Source organism: Ammospiza nelsoni, chromosome 33, assembly GCF_027579445.1.
Source record: "Ammospiza nelsoni isolate bAmmNel1 chromosome 33, bAmmNel1.pri, whole genome shotgun sequence".
Lineage (NCBI taxonomy): Eukaryota > Metazoa > Chordata > Aves > Passeriformes > Passerellidae > Ammospiza > Ammospiza nelsoni.
The window spans coordinates 3,491,351-3,511,113 of NC_080665.1; the positions used below are offsets into that span (position 1 = coordinate 3,491,351).

The 19,763-nt window shown below is 51.0% G+C and overlaps 1 protein-coding gene and 1 long non-coding RNA gene across 2 annotated transcripts; both read right to left on the minus strand.

The window, feature by feature from the left end:
• Positions 1 to 8,718: 8,718 nt before the first annotated feature.
• Positions 8,719 to 9,363, minus strand: LOC132085925 (uncharacterized). The gene is made up of 2 exons (XR_009420314.1): positions 9,074 to 9,363; positions 8,719 to 8,950 (listed from the first exon to the last, which is right to left on the minus strand). It is a non-coding gene; the product is annotated as an uncharacterized LOC132085925 (long non-coding RNA).
• A 7,644-nt stretch (positions 9,364 to 17,007) lies between these two features.
• On the minus strand, positions 17,008 to 18,630 carry LOC132085923 (ferritin heavy chain A-like). The gene is made up of 4 exons (XM_059491390.1): positions 18,349 to 18,630; positions 18,041 to 18,187; positions 17,833 to 17,958; positions 17,008 to 17,294 (listed from the first exon to the last, which is right to left on the minus strand). Exons 1-4 carry the CDS (start codon positions 18,448 to 18,450, stop codon positions 17,130 to 17,132), a joined length of 540 nt encoding a protein of 179 aa, XP_059347373.1. The 5' UTR covers positions 18,451 to 18,630; the 3' UTR covers positions 17,008 to 17,129.
• Between the last annotated feature and the right edge of the window lie 1,133 nt (positions 18,631 to 19,763).

The following is a 19,763-nucleotide window of genomic DNA, read 5'->3' on the forward strand; positions in this document are numbered from 1 at the left end:
CACACCAAGAGCAATGGGATGCTCATGGATATTTCTGTGCTGAGCATTGGCCTGGGCGTGTTCTTGAGAGAGCCTGGGCAAAGAGCCTGGAGCCACCAGGGCCTGGCCTGAGGCGTCAGCGCTGCCCCAGCAGTGCCCATGGCCTGTCCCTGCTGCAGCCCCGGCACTGCCACCCCCAGGACTGTACCCGGCCCCGAGAGCACTCAGGCCCTGCAGCAACACCAGGGCCACCAGGGCAGCGGGGCAGGGCCAAGGCAGCAGCACTGGCAACACCAAGTGCTGCTGCTGATAGGCACAGCTGCTGTGCCAGCCCTGATCTGCCCCCAGCTCTGCACACAGACATTGCTGCTGCAGCTCCAGAGAAGGAAACATAAGGGGATCTCCCATGAAAACTCTACTGGGAGATCCTTTATCTCCTTTAAAGCCACCAAGAGACCAGCTCCTCATTGGCACAGTCTGAGGCCACAGTGAATTTTGGAGAAGCAAAATAAGAAATTGCAGAAAAAATGGCCTTGGTTTAGGGAGAATATTAAAAAATGAAAACAGAACAAAAAAAATAACCAATCCAACAAGAAGTATCAAACATTACTTTTATTTCAAGACATATGCAGATATTGGCAACCAGTTTAATGTTTCCTAAATGGTCCACTCATCAGTGTCCACACTGCAGCCTTGAGCTCCTGGTTTCTCAGGCTGTAGATGAGGGGGTTAAGTACTGGAGGCACCACCGAGTACAGAACTGACAGGGCCAGATCCAGGGTTGGGGAGGAGATGGAGAGGGGCTTCAGGTAGGCAAACGCTGCAGTGCTGAGGAACAGGGAGAGCACAGCCAGGTGAGGGAGGCAGGTGGAAAACGCTTTGTGCCGTCCCTGCTCAGAGGGGATCCTCAGCACAGCCCTGAAGATCTGCACATAGGAGAAAACAATGAACACAAAATAGCCAAATGCTGAACAGGCACTAACTGCACTGAGTCCCAGCTTTCAGAGGGCGCTGGTGTGTGAGCAGGAGAGCTTGAGGACTGGGGGCACATCACAGAAGAACTGGCCCAGGGCATTGCCATGGCACAGGGGCAGGGAAAATGTATTGGTCGTGTGCATGAGAGCATTGAGAAAGGCACTGGCCCAGGCAGCTGCTGCCATGTGGGCACAAGCTCTGCTGCCCAGGAGGGTCCCGTAGTGCAGGGGTTTGCAGATGGACACGTAGCGGTCGTAGCACATGATGGTCAGGAGGGAAAGCTCTGCTCCCATGAAGATGATGAGCAGAAATACTTGGGCAGCACATCCTGTGTAGGACACATCCCTGGTGTCCCAGAGGGAATTGTGCATGGCTTTGGGGACAGTGGTGCAGATGGAGCCCAGGTCAGTGAGGGCCAGGTTGAGCAGGAAGAAGAACATGGGCGTGTGCAGGTGGTGGCCGCAGGCTACGGTGCTGATGATGAGGCCGTTGCCCAGGAGGGCAGCCAGGGAGATGCCCAGCAAGAGGCAGAAGTGCAGGAGCTGCAGCTGCCGCGTGTCTGCCAATGCCAGCAGGAGGAAGTGCCTGATGGAGCTGCTGTTGGACATTTTTTGATTCTGGACATTTTGAGCTAGTCAAAGACAACATTGACAATTTGGACAAAATACCTTCATTCAATGCTATGCTATTTTCTTACACAACCACTAAAAATTGGTTCTCTTTCTCTGGGGAAATTTCATCTACCTTTTTTTTTTTTTTTTTCAGTGAGCTTTGGGCTACAAAGTAACTGTGTGTTTTTTAGAAGGGACAGAAGTCCTGTTCTTAGCATTGCTCTCAGGCTGAACACTGGGGAGCCCAGAGGGAAAACAGGGCTCCCTGTGCCCCAGCGCACTCAAAACTGCTGGGCTAACACAGGTGCCCTTTGCTCATTTCCCCTCACTCTAGTACAGGATGTACCATTTAAAACTGCACTGAAAAATAACGAGGCTTTTTTTGAAGACTCCAGTTTCAAAATCAATCTTTCCAACTCTTCTCTCTCTCCCTGTGCAGCTGGACATTGAGGGATACCAAGGTCTGGCCTGGCTCTCTGCTGCCTGGAGTTGTGCCTACTAGGAGCTGTTTCTCTCTATCCAAGCCTTGTCCCTGCATGTGCTGCCAGAGCCCAGCCCAGCCCTGGGGGCTCAGCTCTGCCCTGCAGTCCCCTCCCAGCACAGGGCACTGCCCAGGGGCATCTCCCTGGCTGCAGGGCCTTAAGGGTAGGCCGGACAAACAGAGATGCTGCAAGCCAAGGTGCTGCTGCTGCTGTCTGTAGGGAGAGGAGGCTGAGGAGGCACTTTCTGAGGGAGATCTGAGGCACAACTGCTGATGCCCAGGGTGACAGTGCAGGAGTCTCAGTGACACAGCCAAAGCTGACAGGCCCTTTCCCTTCCCTTCAGGAGAAAGCTGAGAGCAGCCCTGGTCATGCAGCACCATCTCCAGAGCAGGAGGAATCTGCCCTGATGGGGGTGGCTCCTTCCACCTCCAACTTCTCCCCTGCAGCATCCATGGGGAGCTGCCAGGCAGGCTGAGAGCTGCCCTTGGCAGGTGGCACATGCCCTGGGCTGGCCAAGAGCCCTGAGGGCTGCAGGAGCTGCTCTGCAGGAGAGCCCTGGGCAGCCCTGGCTGCAGCCCCAGCTTCACCCCCTGCAGCCGTCCCTGGCAGCAGGAGCCATCCTGCCCTGTCCCTCTGATGGTGCCCAGGGCAGTCCTGCTCTGCAGCACATCCTCCTCCTGTTCCTCCTGGGCCACAGAGAACCTGGGAGAGTCCTCCTGACACATCCCCCAGGCTGTGGGGTGTGCTGGCTTCAGGAGATCCCTCCAGGAGCACAGGGGTCATTGCCCTGCACCCACACACTCACCATGCACAGGGCTGTGAAGATCTTTCCCCAAGTGAAGTCTCAGCTCAATGTCCTCCCAATCCTGATTGCCTTCAGCCTGTCTCTGCCTGGCTCCTGTCCCCTCAGTGCCTGCAGGCAGAGCCCTCTGCCCTGCTGGGCTGGGAGAGGAGCTGGCCCTGGGAAGAGCTGTTCCTTTAAAGCTCAGCAGCACAGACACAGCACAAGGACCTTAATGAGCCTGTTGGGGATTTGGTGTTGTTTACATCAGACTAAGTCCCTGAGAGAGTGTTCAAAAAACTTCTCAGGAACTCAAAGTTAAATTTAGACTCCAAAGTTTGTGAAGTTTTAACGGATCCCATTGAGGGACACGACTGAGAATATGTCCCCAGGTTCCAGTTAGAGCAGAACACTGGAGGCAGCGATGTGATTTATTAAAAACATATGGATATTGATCTAGTACCAATGTCCAGCTGTGACGGACAAAGACTCTCTAACACTTTAAATTTAGAAAGAGTACGTTTATTGCAACGTTGGGTAGCCTGCGGGATAGCTGGTACAAGGAGGCAATGAGGCCCCAGGCCTGCAAGTGCCACTTGTCTCCTGCTCCTGCCTCGGGCCCAGGCCCAGCAGCCACGTTCAAAGTGCTGCCCATGTTGGCTCTGGCAGGGCTGTCTTGCAGCTGCTGCCCATCCCTGTGCCCTGTGCAGCCCAGGCTGTCCCACGGTGTCCCTGCCCTGCGCCTCTGTCCCTGCAGGCTGTCAGCTGGGGGGTGATCATAGTGGGGTCTGTGCCCATTAGCCTCTGTATGCTGGAACCGTGCAGTGGATGGTCTGCCCCCATTACCAAGGCTAGCTGTTTGATGCAATTATCCTCCCATTCTTGTTTAAAAACGAACATCCCTTCACCATCACATATCATTCTACACGTCTGCTTAATATCAAAGGGAAGCATATCGTCCCCACCGAAAAGGCCGTCAATGAGTGTAAAAACCATGGCAGAATTAATTCCCTTATCCGCAATCGCTTTAACGATTGCCTGCACATCTTTCGGATTGACTGGTGAATAAGTCCTTTGGTTTCCGCCTGCCCCCCCCACACGGACCGGGAACGCCAGAGTGGCAGACGGAGCCCATTCCACACAAGCCATTTTTATTTTCCACCAGTTTGTAAGCGGGGTTCGGTTTTTCTCTGGTAACCCCTTCACCCATGCAGGAGCGCTGTGGCTAGTAACCTTACACGCCACTGCTCTCTCTCTGTTAAAGCTAGAATCTGAGTCGGAATCCTCCGACCCTGTCTCGGGCTCCGAGCTCGAATCCGAGTCCAAGCCGGAAGTCGAGTAAAGAAACGCTTCCGGGCTGCTCTGCCTTTTGCTCGGGCTCCGACCCCGCCCCTTCCTGCGGGGGTCGGGCCGTTCCCTCCCCCTGGGGTCCCCCCGCCTCCTGCTGGGGGAGGTCCTTGCCCTACAAGAACTTAATTTGAATAAAGCACTCTGATTGGTCTTACGCGCCTCCGCGGGGGCCGCCCCGTCTCCCCGCTCGCCCGCGCATGCGTTGTTCCGTGGGCTGACTGCGTTTCCGCCCCCCTCCTCCTCCCTTCCGCCCTGACCATGCGGTCCGGCGCCATTTTCAAACGCATATGGTGGGGGGGCTTTTTTATCGGTCTCTATGGGGTCCGACATTCTGGCCGCGTTCCGCGCCTCCTCCGCGAGCCCCTGCCAGAACGCCCGCGCATGCTCCCCCCTCTCCGATGGTGAGTCCGCTCTCTGAGGGGGATCCGGCATTCGCGTCTCCGCGCGTCCGCCCGGGTCAAGCACCTCTGCAGTTTGTGTCGCCGCGCCCACCCCCAACTGTGGCACGGCTAATAAACAAGTTCGAGCGGCTTTCCAGGTCTCTTGCTCTTGTCGAGCTTTTTGCAGAGCCTGGACAACTCTGCCCCACGATTTTAGGGCTTTCCCTGAGCCCAAGGACATAGTGTCCTCCGCCAGGGCTTTTGTACAATTATCCCACACGTCCGAATGTAGGACGTCCACGGGGCTTTCAATAGCCCCAAGCTTAATCAATCTCGACAATGCGAGAGTTAAGTCCCTAAGTTTACATTCTATACCCCATTGCGCATGCATCTCTGTTACGACCTTCACTATGGCTTCCATCATCCACGCGGGTCCGGGAGCGTCCTCCCCACTGCGGTCAGACCTGCTGCCGCAGCCGCCGTCCTCTTTCCAGGAGAATCCCCGTTCGCCGGGAGCAAGCTGCTTTCCCGGGTATCGACACCAGAATGTTGCCTTCTATATCAAGGCAGGCGACCTGGTTCTGAGGTACAGCTCGACAGCCCACTCTCCAGGGCCGTTCGGGCCAATGACACACGCTGACACCAATGTGGTGGACGGTCAAAAGGTGTTTATTACTTCTTCTCGTGGGGTCTTATAGTCTTAGGGGTCTCTACGTCAAAAAGGGGTTTGTCTTTCTTATCTATAGTTAGTAGGGAATGGAAAAGTACTGGGTAAGGAGTGGAAAAGTGCTGGGTAAGGGATAGAAAGTTGCTGACTTCAGTGGGGCAGCATTCTTATTGTTAGTGGGGCAACATTCCTATTGTTAGTTTCTTATCTATGAGTAACTGAGGGTCTTATCTACGGGAAACAGAGGGTCCTGCCTTTCCGTGACATCGCGGGAATCTTCCGCAGCGCCTCTTCCCTAGCTACCACACCACACCGGTCCCCAGGCTCCTGAACCCTAATGCTGACCCTTCCCCCAGGTAAGCAAAACTCAGCCCCCCAGGTTCCTTGTTGCAGATTGCTGGTGGTGCTTGGGACTCTCAAACGAGCTCGACTCAGGTGAGGTGGCAGCTTGGGTCTGGGAGGCATCCTTTGCAATGCAGAATGGGAGAAAGGGAGCGAGACAAGGAGAATACGGGGAGAAGGAACCAGGGCTAGGGAGAGGGTCAGGCGGGGAAGCCTGTCTGAGCCACTCCCAAGGTGGCGGCCTCCCGGCTGCCTGTCTGCGCAGAGCTGCAGTACCGTGCTCTGCCCACAAGGCGGCAGCACTGCCGCCCGCACCCGCCGGGGGCGAAGGCAGGGAACGCGGCAAAAAAGAACAGGGCCGACCCGCGCCAAAAACTCCTCTGAAATAAATGCCCCAAAACAACCAGGAAGAAGAAAAAAACCCTCCTGCCTCTAACCTAATAGGATAAAAAAGAAAACACAAACCAAAACCGAGTAATTTCTTTTAAGAAATATTTAAATATTTCTAAAAATATTTTTTCATAATAATACTCACCTTTTTATTTATAATGTATATTGATGTATAGTGTCTATTTATACATTTTATTTATAAATATATTTATATTCTATATTACATCTATCCCTAATACCTAAATGTATTGATATATTTTTATACATATTTTTACATATTAAGTATATATTTCTGTTAGGATTTTTACTTCTGTTAAACTTACATTCTTTAAAATAATTCCTCTGCCTCTACCCGTATAAAAGCCAAAAAGAACCCCTTTTTTTTTCAACTGTATTTAAATATTTTTCAAAATTCTATTTTTCAGGTTCATATTCACTTTTACATTTAAAATGTATACTAATGTATACTCTTATTTGTAGCATCTCTTCCTGCTATTTATATTTATTTATATAATCAAGATATATATTTCTCAATATTGAGATATATTTTATATTTGTATGTATAACAGTAATATCCATATTCATATTATTTAAAATAAAAACCCTGCCTCTAACCCAGTAAGAACCAAAAAATACCCCAACCCTTTCTTTTAAAAATATTTAAATATATATATCCTTATGTTTTCATATTTATATTCACATTTGTATTTATAATGTATATTGCTTACTTATACATTTATCTTTATCAATGTCAATTTATAAATAAATTTATATTCTATATTACATCTACTCCAAGCACTTCTTTATATATTTATACATTTTTATATATTGATTATATATTCCTGTGTCAAGATTTTTACTTCTGTAACACTTATGTTATTTAAAATAAAACCCCTGCCTCTACTTAAATAAAAGCCAAAAAATTCCCTTTCCTTTAAAATATATTTACATATTTTTATATTTATATTCCCATTTATAATTTATATTGCCGTATAATGTTATTTATATTCTATATTACAAATCTCCATTTTACTTACTTATATAATAATTATATAAAGAGAATCTTAATTTAAATATAAATATATTTCAAATTACTAAACTAGGAATATAAAGATTCACATTTTTATAATACTTATATTATTTAAAATAAAACTCCTGCCTCTAACCAAATAAAAACCAAGGACACCCCTTTATTTAAACAATAGTTAAAATTCTATTCACATCTACATTTATAAATTTAATTTATTATATTTATAGATATATTAGAGAGAATACCTTTTAATAAAAAATAATAGACCTATTATTTTTATATTATATATTTCTTTTACTTACATTTATTCATATTAAATATTTAAAGATATCGGTATATAAATTATATATTTATATATCTGGATTTCTACTTTTATATTATTTCTATTTATATTATTTATTAAAAAAAAACAGCCTATAACCTAAAAAAAACAAAAAAAATCTCCAATTTATTTTAACATTTTTATATTTACATTCTATATTTATATATCTTTGTTTATATATATAACAGACTATATAATATATGGTATATAATTGTAACATAATATATATCAATTAGTTTTACGTATTTATCTATTTGATTTCTATATTTATGTTTACCACTCTAATTTTATATTTATTTTTAAATTTATATTTATTTCTATTTTCATCTATATATTAGACCACATAAATTCATTAACCTGACACATCAGAGCCATAAAAATACTGTACCTTTGTCAGCACCAGTATGCAGCACACGCTCATCCCATCGCAGCACATCAAAACAAAACCTATTTCTATTACTAACAGAACAAACATCCCACAACATTGAACCCCAATAAAAACTCAAATAAACCTAACTGTAAATAACTTATAGTGGGATTTAAAAGTAGCCCAAAACCTCTGCACATTCTCATCATAAACTTCCTCCTAAACCACTATCTCAAACACCCAAAAAACTCAAATGCACCTTGAAAATGACACAACTGCTAATAAAAACAAACACCCAGTAAAAATTAAAGCAAAGCAACTCACTAGACTCAAAACTGTACAACTGACCCCAAACATTACTAAAAAAAAAAAGCTCTACCTTTATGCACAAATAATAACATATAATCTATAAAAGTTATTTGAAAAAATTTTAAAAAAAGTAAAACCGTGAAAATAAAAAACCTAAACTATTAAAATACTAAAAAATATCACTAACTAAATTTAAAAAATATTGCCTATAAAAACCCACAATATAAATGCCCCTGTCCCCAAAAATAAAACTAAAAAAAACATCAAACCAGAAAGAAATCATAACTTAGGAACACCAAAACCATAACATTCAAGAAGTCACACCACATCCCTTATCATACACCAACTACAAACAACATAAAACAATATAATCAATTCTTAAAAACCATCTTAAAACCACTACATTGAAAAACCTTCCAAAAACTAAAAACTGCATGTAACAAAAGCCCTCTAATAAATTCACACCCAAAACTCCAGCAGCCCAGCTGGCCCTACCAAAGCTGTATGTTTATACATACAGTAAACAAAACCAAAATCCCAGTAATACCTATCAGAAGTCTATGAAAGAAACCTATTGAAATTAATCCTACCTCAAATACAAACCAACCCATCCAAAGTCAGTTTCACTCAAAAAACAATCTACACAGAGTTAATAACACCACGAAATAAAACAACACACCATATACCACCAATTAATATAATAGTTTAAAAAACAAAGAGAAAAAAAAGTGGGTTTTTTTCTTCACTAACTTCTTTTATTAGCTAGAACAAAAGCTTTTGCCAGGACTGTAACAACAACTCCTTCTTCTCCTTCTGAAATGTCCCTTCTCATTCCCAAATTCCTTACAACTTCTGAGTTTAAATCCAAGCAAAAAAGCAAAATTCGTGCACTTGTGCGTTCGATGCTCCTGTCAGATTCTCTGTTTCCCTCCACATCTTCTTACACTTTCTGTCTTCACGCCGTCCTGCCGTGATGAGTTGACAGAAGAACTGGTAAATGTTAAGAGAGGATTTCCTTCCCTCCCTCCCCAGAGCTGGTTTCCTCAGCCATTTCACTCAATCCCAAGCCGGCAATGATGCACGCTCACCTGAAACAGGGGAATAAATCTGTAAAGGTCACTAAATACATAAAAGCGCATCCCCATTGTTCCAACACTCAGCAGCCCATGCGGCCAAGGTCAGAGCTCTCTGCCCACCGAGGACACGGCAACCAGCAGGGCCCTTTGTCCCTCTCTCCAGCACGGACCTATGAAGCCAGAGAGGAGTTTACAGAGACCGGGACGCGGCGGGACGGGGCGGGCGCCCGGCCCGACCTTCCAAAGCTGGCGGCAGCGAGGGCGGGGAGCGCCACGGCCCCGCTCCGCCGCCTGCCCGCCGCCCCGGGGCCGCCCCGCCGGGATTGTCCGGCCCGCGGTCGCTCCCAGCGCCTGGAGCGGGGCGGGCGCGGGCTCGGGGGCTGCCGCCCTGTTCCGCCGCCGCTCGCCCGCCCCCGCCCGCTGCCCCGGCCCGCGGAGCGCTGCGACCGCGCCTCCGCCGCCCGCCGAAACCGGCCCCGCCCGGCCGCCCCCGCCGCGGCCGTTCTTCTCGGCCGTCGCGTCCCTTTGCACTCCCGAATGTCCTTCACCCGTCCCCGCCATTCACAGACCCTGGCCCGCCCGCCGCTCGCTCCCGCCCCTCGCCCTTCCCTCGCTCGGCGGCCGCGTCCTTGCCCCGCCCCCGGCACTCAGCGGCGAGGGGCAGGGCGCTGGCTCGGGGGGGTGCGGTACCGCTCTGTGGCCACAGGGGGGCAGATTTACAGGGGTGTGCGATTTCCCCGCCATCTTGAGAAGGTCAAAGAAAGTCCGCGACATTCGCGACGCGCCCTTCCCAAGCTGGCAACCGAAAGAGGACCCTCGGAAGAGATAGGCGATTAGGCAGATGCCTATCAGCAACCCGCCTAAATACGCCCGCCCGCGGCGCCGCTGACCACATAGTCCGTGTCTTATACACTAAAAATGCCACATAAAAATCCGTCGGGGCCGCCCTGGCGTCGGTGTTTCATGCAGGCAGCCGATTAGACCGAGCCGGGTCCTCGACTTCCCCGCCCTTTTCGCCACCATCTTGAGAAGGTCAAGAAAAAGTCCGCGACATCCGCGACTGCCGGCTCAGAGCTGCAGTACCGCGCTCTGCCCGCAAGGCGGCAGCACTGCCGCCCGCCCCAGCCGGGGGCGCCGCGCGCCTCGGGGCTGCGGGCAGGGAAGGCGGCAAAAAAGAACAGGGGCGACCCCCGACAAAAACTGCTCTGAAATAAATGCCAAAAACCTGCCTCTTACCCGACCAGAACCAAACAAGCCCCCTTGATTTAAAGCCATGTTTAAATAAATTTTATATTTCTATTTTTCGTATTTATATTCACATGCATCTTTACAGTGGACATTGATGTAGCATGTAATTTACATAACATATTCTGTCTATTCCTATTATTTATATTTACTTATATTTTCTGGTTTGATAAATATCTTTCTATATTGATTGTATATTTCTATGTTTAAAATTACATTTCTATCATGCTTTTATTGTTTAAAATAAAAATCCCATCCTAACTAAATAAATAAAAAAGCTCTATTCTTTTAAACTGTATTGAACTATTTTTATATTTATAGCTTGCATGACTAATATAATGCTTAAATATAAACTATAAATATAAATGTGAATATAATCATGATATATAATATGTATCCTACTCAAATAATAGAGATAAATTCTTTTTTAAATTATGTAGCATATCTACTGCTACAACTTATTTTTTCTTATATTTTTAATTTTTATATTAACCTTTAGCTATTTATTGTCTATTTCTATACTTAGATTTCTACCTTTATATTATTTGTATTTATAATTTTTATACTAAAACACTTGCTTTTGCCAAATAAAAAACAAAATCCCCCTTTATTTTAAACTACTTAAAAAAACTTACAGTATATCAATATGGTGTAATATATAACAAACTATATAAATAAGATATTATAAACATAAATAATCTATTTTATATCAATATCCTATAATACACTATAATAAGATATATACAGTATTACTTGTATTATGGATTGTATTGATTTATGTTATTTTATATTTTATATAAACAATTGTTAAATTATTTATCTGCATATATTTGAAACACATTTCTATATTTATACTTTGGTTGCGATTTTTTCTGGGTGTTTTCTGGGTCTTTTCTTGCCCTTCTTGGAATTTTTTTCTGGGTTTTTTCTTGCCCACCTTCGGGAGTTTTTTTTTCTCATTTTTTTCTGGTTTTTTTCTAGGTTTTTTCTCACCCATCTTGGGGTTTTTTTCTGGGTTTTTTCTTGCTCATCTTCGTCTGTTTTTCTGGGTTTTAAGCCAACATAGGTACATACCATGTCAGAACATACAATGTAACCCGGCTGGGGATTTTTTATTCTAAATTTAACAAGGAGTCGCAAAACCTGAAAAGCAAAAGCCACACATACAAGGTTAAATCCAGTCAGCATGCGCTCACACACGCAGAGACGAGCAGACAGACAGACAGAGCCACATGCTCTCACACACGCTCACACACTCTTCCCACTTACACGCTCACTGCGGCCCTTACTCGAGACGCTGAAGAACGTGCTGTGACACATCTTCTGGCTGCTGCTCCCTGACGTCAAATGGTAGATTCTGGGGAAATCAGCAGCCTCGGGGACCTGTGTTGACAGGAAGGGTCAACGAGTGGCTATCTGACAGCCAGGACTTGTCCCCGGCTCTGGACCGATAAATTTTCTACCCAAAATCCCATAGAAGACAGATGAACAGTAAAATTTCGATAAATGTTCTACCTAACTGTGACTGCGTGCCAGGGCAGGGCAGCTCTGACCATAAATGGCGCAATGTAAGTACACACAATATACAAGCTGAGGAAAACAGTGCAAGTGTACACAGGGTGTAAGTACACACCATATAAGGCAATGCACTTACATGCTGTTTAAGTACACACAGTACAAGCCGACATAGGTACATACAATACAAGCCAGGACTTGATATAACTCTCTGCAAGATGAATTCTTGAGCCCTATACCCTTTGAGAAGATGGAACCTATATTACCGCACCTGAGTGGGCGCGGCTGGTGAGAGAGAGACGGTGAATCTTGTATCTTGATCAGAAGGCTTGATTTATTAATGTATGATATAATACATTATAGTTATACTAATAGAATATATAGAGAGAGGTTTTGCAGAGCAGCTAGGCTAGCTACGAAGAGATAGAAAAGAATCTACAACAAAGCTGTGGCCAAGGACTCAGTCCCCTAGCTTGCACTGGTGATTGGCTCTTAATTATAAACATAGAAAATGAGCCAATCAAGGTGTTCCTGTTGCATTCCCCAGCAGCTGATAATAATTGTTTACCTTCTCTTCGGGGGCCTCTAGCCTCCCGAAGACGCAGAAATCCGAAAGAAAGGATTTCCATGGAGAAATGTCTGCAACAGAACCTACAGAACTACTGCAGTCATCTGAGGAGGTGCATCTGAAAAAAAAGTTAGGACAAGAGGCAGACTGTTGCAGGATAACTTAAGAGCTCCAGATATCCTGTGTTAATCGACAAATCCCATCTAGAGCCCAAGTACACCCCACATTACACATTCCAACTCCCCAGGCTTGTCCTATTGCAGCAGGCCATGCGGCAGGGCAGAGCAGCTCTGGCACCAATGTGTGCAGACACCCGTGACACAGAATGTGACAAACAAGGGGGACATGAAACACGACACATCATGCTTGTGGTGAGGGCCTCGAGGGGAGAAGGCAAAAGGGACCCCAAAGACACACTAGGTAACACAGTACACTGGACAACACGACACAGACCGGAGCTGTTCTGCACTGCCTGCCTGAAAGCTGCCATCAAAAGTAGAGTCTCTCCCTTTACCTCTCCTAAGAGGCCCTTGGAGAAGATTGCTTTTCCCTCTGCTAATTTTAAATCTGCCCCAAGAACTCCCAACCCACTATTCTCTTATCTCCAGGCTGTGGCCCCCGACTTATCTTTTGGATGATCAGTGATGTGGATCCACGTTGCACCTGAAATGAGTCTGCCTCGGAGGGCCCCGGGATGGCCTGTGAGCCTCTCGGTCAGCTGCAATAAAGAAAACCAAAACCAATGTATGAGTCCGGAGTTATGTGGGCCAAATCCCTGCAAGGCAGCTACTTGCCCTCTCCTGAGTGTGCCTGGCTCCCTCAGGCTCCAGCTTCATCCTGATTCCAAGGCTGTGGCCTTCATTAGGAGTGGCACCTGGGTTAGAGAAAGGCAAAGTTAAATGGCATTCCTGTGAGTGCAGTGGATGACCTTGTGTGCTGTAAGATGTGGGAATGCCTCTGCTAGGCTTCTGAGAAGCCTTGGGGGGTCCTCAAATAAACTAATAAAGACCCTTTCTCACCCTGCTGCCTGCAAACCCCCTCCCAATAACTCCTAACTGGATTCCTGCTCACCCTCCCTCTCCCAGTCACAATCCTCGACTCACCTGAAGCCTCAATCTCAAACATCATCCTCAGCACTAGGCACATCCCCTTTGTGACATGACAAATCTGCTAAAAGAAGATTGGTTATTTATACTTGACACAAGCTGGAATTTTACGGAGTCCCACTCCTTAAAAAAAAATAATAATAATAATAATAAACCGCACAAAAAAAACAACAACCAAAACAAAAACCAAACAACCAAAACCCAAAAAATACAAAAAAAAACACCCAAAAAACGCCCCAAAAAACCAAAACAACAACAAAAAATAAACAAGCCAAAAGAAACAAAAGCCAAACCAGAAATAACAAAAGCACCTTACTACTCCTGAACATACAATCCAGAAACACAAACTTAAGTACTCGCGGTATTCCATGCTGTTTTCTTCACAGTCTCTTCCAAGCCTCTGTTGCTTTAGATGCCCAGAAACACCTGCTGAAAACAAGCTGAGATGAGCTGAAAGAGCCTCTGCACTGAAATGAGAGGAGAGCTCTTACCCCAGCACATCCCAGAGAGGGAATGAAGCCCCTGAGCCGAGGCTGGGTTAATATACCCCTGATGGTGCCCGCCTCTCGTTCCCATGGCACCCGGGAAAAGGGAGGGGGCGACTCCCACCGGGTATAAAAGCCCTCAGAGCAGCTGCAGCTGTTTGGCTCCTCTGAGTTGAATTCAAGGGGAGTGAAGGGCTTGTTGTAGAAAAAAAACTCTTCAGAAAAATAACAGCGCTTTCTTTTTTGCAGCAACTACTTGGAGCAAAAGGGCAGAAAACTGCTAGGAAATAGAGTTTCTGTTTCGGCAGCATAACAGGGTAAATTGGGTAATTTGCTGTTAACTTTCATAATTATTCCTTAGTGGCCACTGAGTGGTACTTCACGTGTGACTAAGCTGGGCGGAGAAGAATACTAATGATATGAATAGTCTAAGTCTCCGTGGGACCTCTAATTCAGGCTATCTACATTAAAAGTAAAAATAAGAAAAATAAAAGCCTCCCAGGCAGTGTAAGGGTTAAATGCGTGCCAGGCTCACCTGTCTCTGAGATACTTGGTTCTATGGCACAGAAAGAAGTGCCCTGAAATGTAGTGTTAAACCTTTAAAATGCTGAAAAAGGCAGAGATTCCTTCCAGTGAACTCCTTAAAAAGAGGAAACGGGGCAGTTACCTCTACTGAAACTCATACAATGGCAAATAAATAGCTTCTGCCCTTTAATTCATTCTCCTTAAGTATTGGGAAAAGAGGGGTTTTCCTCACTTTAAATCTCTCCAGTGATGAAAAAAGAAGGATTTTTCCCTCAGTTCAAACCCTTAAGATGGAGGGATAGCTGAGCTTCTTCCCCAATTAGGGCCTCAGGACAACAAAAAGGGGATGGCTACCCTTAATTCAAACCCATAAGAAACATTGTCAAGGTTTTCCCCTTCTTTTTAAACTGCCAAATAATAGAAAATGGGGACTCCCTGTCAATTAACACCCCTAACAGCATAGAAAAGGCAGGGATTCTTTCAACTGAGACCATTAAAATTGCAGGGGAAGCAGAGTCCCTCCCAGTTTGAACACAAAAAATAATGGAAAAGGAAGCTTTTTCCCTTTTCCCTAAACCCTTTTTCTCCTAATAACCCCTCTCCTTTCTGGGAGTGCTCTGGAGGGTCTGGGGGCTCTGGGGAGGGACTGACACGGTAAAAGGGGAAAGCTGAAAGCCTTCTCCTGGAGCCCCACATGCTGCCTGGCCTGCTCAGATGCTGCCCCTTGGCAAAAGGGCTCTTCCCTTGGCGTTTTCCCAAAGCGATGCTCTGTGCCGGGGTGGGCCCGGCTGCTCCCTGGTCCGTGCTGGATGCTCTGACCATGGTTCCTGGAGGGACACTTGGGATACCCCTGTTAGCCCCTCTGGCCTAGCAGCGCCCTGTGCAGCTGTGCCCGGGTAACCCTCTGAAAGCAGCTGCTCACACGGGGCGCTGCTACACCTTGCACTGGGGGTGGAGGTGAAGAAAGGTCCCGTGAGGAGCTCCTTTTCCCCTACACAGCCCTTCGTCTGCCCCTTAAACCATGGGGCGCCAGACTTTCCTTTCGAAGGAAATTAACAGCCTTTCCTCTCTGTGTGCCCACGGCCGAAACTGAGATTCTGCCTCCAAAACTGCAGAGAACGATTTCTCACAGCCCGCAGCTGCCAACACCAAGAACTCTGGCTGCCCTCGGAGTGCCACGAGGCTAAGGTAGGGGTGGTGCGGCGGCTGGCTCGCCTGTCCCCCTGGGGCACCCCCCAGTTTGCCCCTCAAGGCAGCCCCTGCCCCTCAGCCTCCTTGTGGCACCCCCAAGTTCCCCACTGCAGCCCCTCCGCGTCTCTGTGCCCCCCCGGAGCCCCCGCTTTGCTCCTGAATGCCCCTTCTGCCTCTCAGCTTCCCCCTGCCACCCTGCAGCCCCCTCCCCACAGCCCCCGGTGTCACCCTGCAGCCCCCTCCCCACAGCCCCTGGTGACACCCTGCAGCCCCACAGCCCCTGGTGACACCCTGCAGCCCCCTCCCCACAGCCCCTAGTGCTACCCTGCAGCCCCCTCCCCTCAGCCACCGGTGACACCCTGCAGCCCCCTCCCCTCAGCCCCCGGTGTCACCCTGCAGCCCCACAGCCCCTGGTGACACCCTGCAGCCCCCTCCCCACAGCCCCCAGTGTCACCCTGCAGCCCCCTCCCCACAGCCCCCAGTGTCACCCTGCAGCCCCCTCCCCTCAGCCCCCAGCCCCTGGTGACACCCTGCAGCCCCCCCAGCCCCTGGTGACACCCTGCAGCCCCCAATGTCACCCTGCAGCCCCCTCCCCTCAGCCCCCAGTGTCACCCTGCAGCCCCCCCAGCCCCTGGTGACACCCTGCAGCCCCCAGTGTCACCCTGCAGCCCCCTCCCCTCCTGCAGGGAGTCACGGGGGGGGGGCGGTGGGGGCACTGAGGGATGGGGCCGGGGTGGGATGGGCTGGAAGCTCGAGTAGGGGCGAGGGGTGAAGGAGGGGACACGGCAGAAGAGGCCTGAGGGGAGGAGGCAAAGCTTAGGATGGGGCACTCCATTTCTTCCAGACCAAAGCTGCAGCAAAACAAAACTCTGCCCTGGCAGTGCTGAACGCCTCCTGCAAACGGACCCCAGGAACCTGAGTTTTGCTTCCCAGGGATAAAAGCCCTAAAACATCCTTATCCAGCGTCGGTGTCCAGAGGTCCGTGGTCCCGAATCACCTTCTGCCTCCTTAATTTGCAGATGGGGCAGGATTTCTCCCCAGCAAAAGCTGCAAGGACCTGTGGCTTTGGCTGGCCTAGCACAGCCAGATCCATTCTCTAAACCTGTCCCAAGACACTCCAGTCCAAGGCTCTCCCTTCTGTGCTCAGGAGCCCCTTCTGGTTTTCCTCAGACCTCCCTAAGGGTCAGAACATGCTCAGCAACGCCCCAAACTCCCACAAATTTGTCCCATCCCCGAGGGGGCCGTGCCACCCCCACGCCAGCACCCCAACTCCCCTGTGGGGAGGGGAAAAAACGCCAGAGGAGACAGGAGCAGAGGAGGCAGAGACAGACCCTTTATAGGAATCGTGCTGGGAGAGCCCAGCAGGCGGAGCCCCCTTGGCTGGGGCGGGGGGTTACGAGGGTCTGGGGGCTCGGGGCGATGTCGGGGGCGGCTCAGCTGCGCTCCTCCAGGCTCAGGCGGTCAAACAGGTACTCGCCCAGGCCACTCGGGGCCCCCCCGCCGTTGTTGAGGCGCCGCAGGTTGGTGGCGTAGTCGCCCAGAGCCTTGATGGCCTTCACCTGCTCGTCCAGGTAGTGTGACTCCAGGAAGTCACAGAGCTGCGGGACAGGGCAGGGGTCAGGCAGGGCTGAGGGTCTGGGCAAGGGGAGGGACCCCGAGGCAGCAGGAGATCCCAAAATCTCCCCTGGGAATGGGAGGGTGGGCAGAGCTCCTGCCCCAGGAGGGTGCATTGCACCTGGGCAGGGCCCTTTTTGGGGGGTGGGGACCCCCAGGAAATACTCACCGTACGGCCACGGCTGTAACCGTGCCCCCCAACCCCCCCCGGTCACTCTGGGAGGCGCCACAGACACCCCCGACCCCCTGGGGGGGTCACAGAGACACCCCGACCCCCCCAGGTCATTCTAGGGAGGGTCACAGACACCCCCCAGCCCCACATCAGGGGGTGGAACCGCAGGATCCCCCCCAACCCCCGATCCCCGGGGTGATCCCGTGGGAAAAGGGAGGAACTGGGAGCACTGGGAGATGAGGGGGGTCGGGGGAGAGTCAGACCCTTGAGGTGGGGGGGGGTGGTTCAAACCCTTGAGGAGGAGGGGGGGGGCGATGAAGGCCGAAGCAGGGGGCGGGGGTCTCACTCACGTGGGGGTCTCCCTTCTCGGCAGCCAGGGCGTGCAGCTCCAGCAGCGCCTGGTTCACCGACTTCTCCAGCTGCAGCGCCGCCTCCACCGCCTCCAGCGCCGAGCCCCAGGTGTCCCGCTCCGGCTTCTGCGGGGCACCGCCGTCACCTGGAGGCGCCCAGGTGCGGCAGGTGCCCCCCTCGATCCCCCAGACACACAGACACACGCACCTTGATGTCCTGCAGCAGGATGCGGCCGCCGCGGTTGCTCTGGAAGCGCAGCAGCCCCTCGGCGTGCTCCCGCTCCTCCCGCGACTGCTCCAGGAAGTACCGCGACAGTCGCGACAGGGCCACGTCGTCCCTATCGAAGTAGAAGCCCTAGGGGAGGGAGGAGAGGTCAGCGGGAGCCCCCCAGGACCCCTCCCCACCCCCCAAATTCCTGGGATCCCGCCCTGCCAGCAGCGGGGCGGGGCGGGATTTTGGGGCGCACCACGGGGGTGGGGGTCCCCCAAGGCCCGGTGGTCCCGAGCCCCCCCTACCATGGACAGGTAGACGTAGGAGGCGTAGAGCTCCATGTTGGCCATGCGGTTGATGGCGGCCTCGCAGTCGCGGTGGTAATTCTGGCGGACCTGGGACTCCATGGCGGCGCGGACGGACAGATGGACGGACGGACGGACGGAGCGGCTCGGGAGCGGCGGGACGGATGGACGGACGGAGGGAGCCGCGAGCAGCCGGTTCCGTTCAAGCACTGTTGAAGCGAGAACGCGGCTGTGGCCGCTCAACGTCCGCCGAGGGGGTTTTATGGCCCTTCCCCGCCGCGGGGGCGGAGAGAAGGGGGCGCGCCCCCCGCCCCCGTTTCGCCCGGGAGGACCCGCGTGGCCTTGGCCCTTGTCCCCGTTTGTCACACGGCCCCGCAGTCAGCATGACTGGGCAGGATTTGGGGGGGGTCGGGGGGGGGTTCCACCCCACCTTTGTGCGCCCCCCATGAGTGGGGGAGACCGGGAGAGGGGGGACTGGCGAGGTCGGGGGGCACAGGGGGGCTGGGGAGGAGCTGGGGGTCACGGGGGGGGGGGGGCTGGGGGCGGTTTTGGGGTGTCCTGGGGTGCCGGTTGCCCGTTAATCGGAGTGGGGGGCTGGGGCAGAGCCGCAGGTCACCGGCGGGTCGGGGGGCACAGGGGGGCTGGGGAGGAGTTGGGGGGCACAGGGGGGCTGGGGAGGAGTTGGGGGGCGGTTTTGGGGTGTCCTGGGGTGCCGGTTGCTCGTTAATCAGAGTGGGGGGCTGGGGCAGAGCCGCAGGTCACCGGTGGGTCGGGGGGCACAGGGGGGGCTGGGGAGGATTGGGGGGCTCGGGGCGGTTTTGGAGGGTCCCGGCGGGCCCGGGGTGCCGGGTGACTCCGTTAACCGGAGTTTAGCGGGCTGCAGGGTGCGGAAGGAGCTGACTCAGCGCCGGGACCATAAAAGAGGAACCTGGCAGCGCTGACTGCGCGTTTCCGCCGCCCCGGGACTGGGGCGGACTGGGCGGGACTGGGGGGGACTGGGAGCCCCCCCATCCCCATCCCCATCCCGAGGTCCAGGGGGGCTTGGCTCGGCCCCAAGGCCAAGGGGGGAGCAGCGGCCCCACACGCCCGGGGGGGACCACCCCCAAAATGCCCCGAATTCACCCCAAAATCCTTTCGGCCCCAAATGGCCCTGGGGGGGGAAGGGGGGGGTGAAGGACCCCTCCCCACCCCTCCCCCATCCGGCAGGACCCCCAACCCCCGAGTTGCTGTTGGACAAAAGGGGGAGAGGCCCCTGAGCCCCCCCACCCAAAACGGCCCCGCATCCGCCTCCCCCCCCCAAGCCAAGTGGGAAAAGCGAAAGTGAAAGCGGCGCTGCCCCCCTTCCCCCGAATGTCCTGTCCTCCCCATCCGCACCCCGAGACCCCCGAGGGTTTTTTCTGGGGGGGGACCCGGCC

What these genes read in the sequence shown, in the direction of transcription:
- LOC132085923 (XM_059491390.1), bottom strand. Translation starts at nt 18,450, where the DNA reads ATGGAGTCCCAGGTCCGCCAGAATTACCACCGCGACTGCGAGGCCGCC. An exon ending in CCTACGTCTACCTGTCCATG is followed by an intron (nt 18,188 to 18,348) that starts GTAGGGGGGGCT and finishes TCCCTCCCCTAG; the next exon opens with GGCTTCTACTTCGATAGGGA. An exon ending in TCCTGCTGCAGGACATCAAG is followed by an intron (nt 17,959 to 18,040) that starts GTGCGTGTGTCT and finishes GGTGCCCCGCAG; the next exon opens with AAGCCGGAGCGGGACACCTG.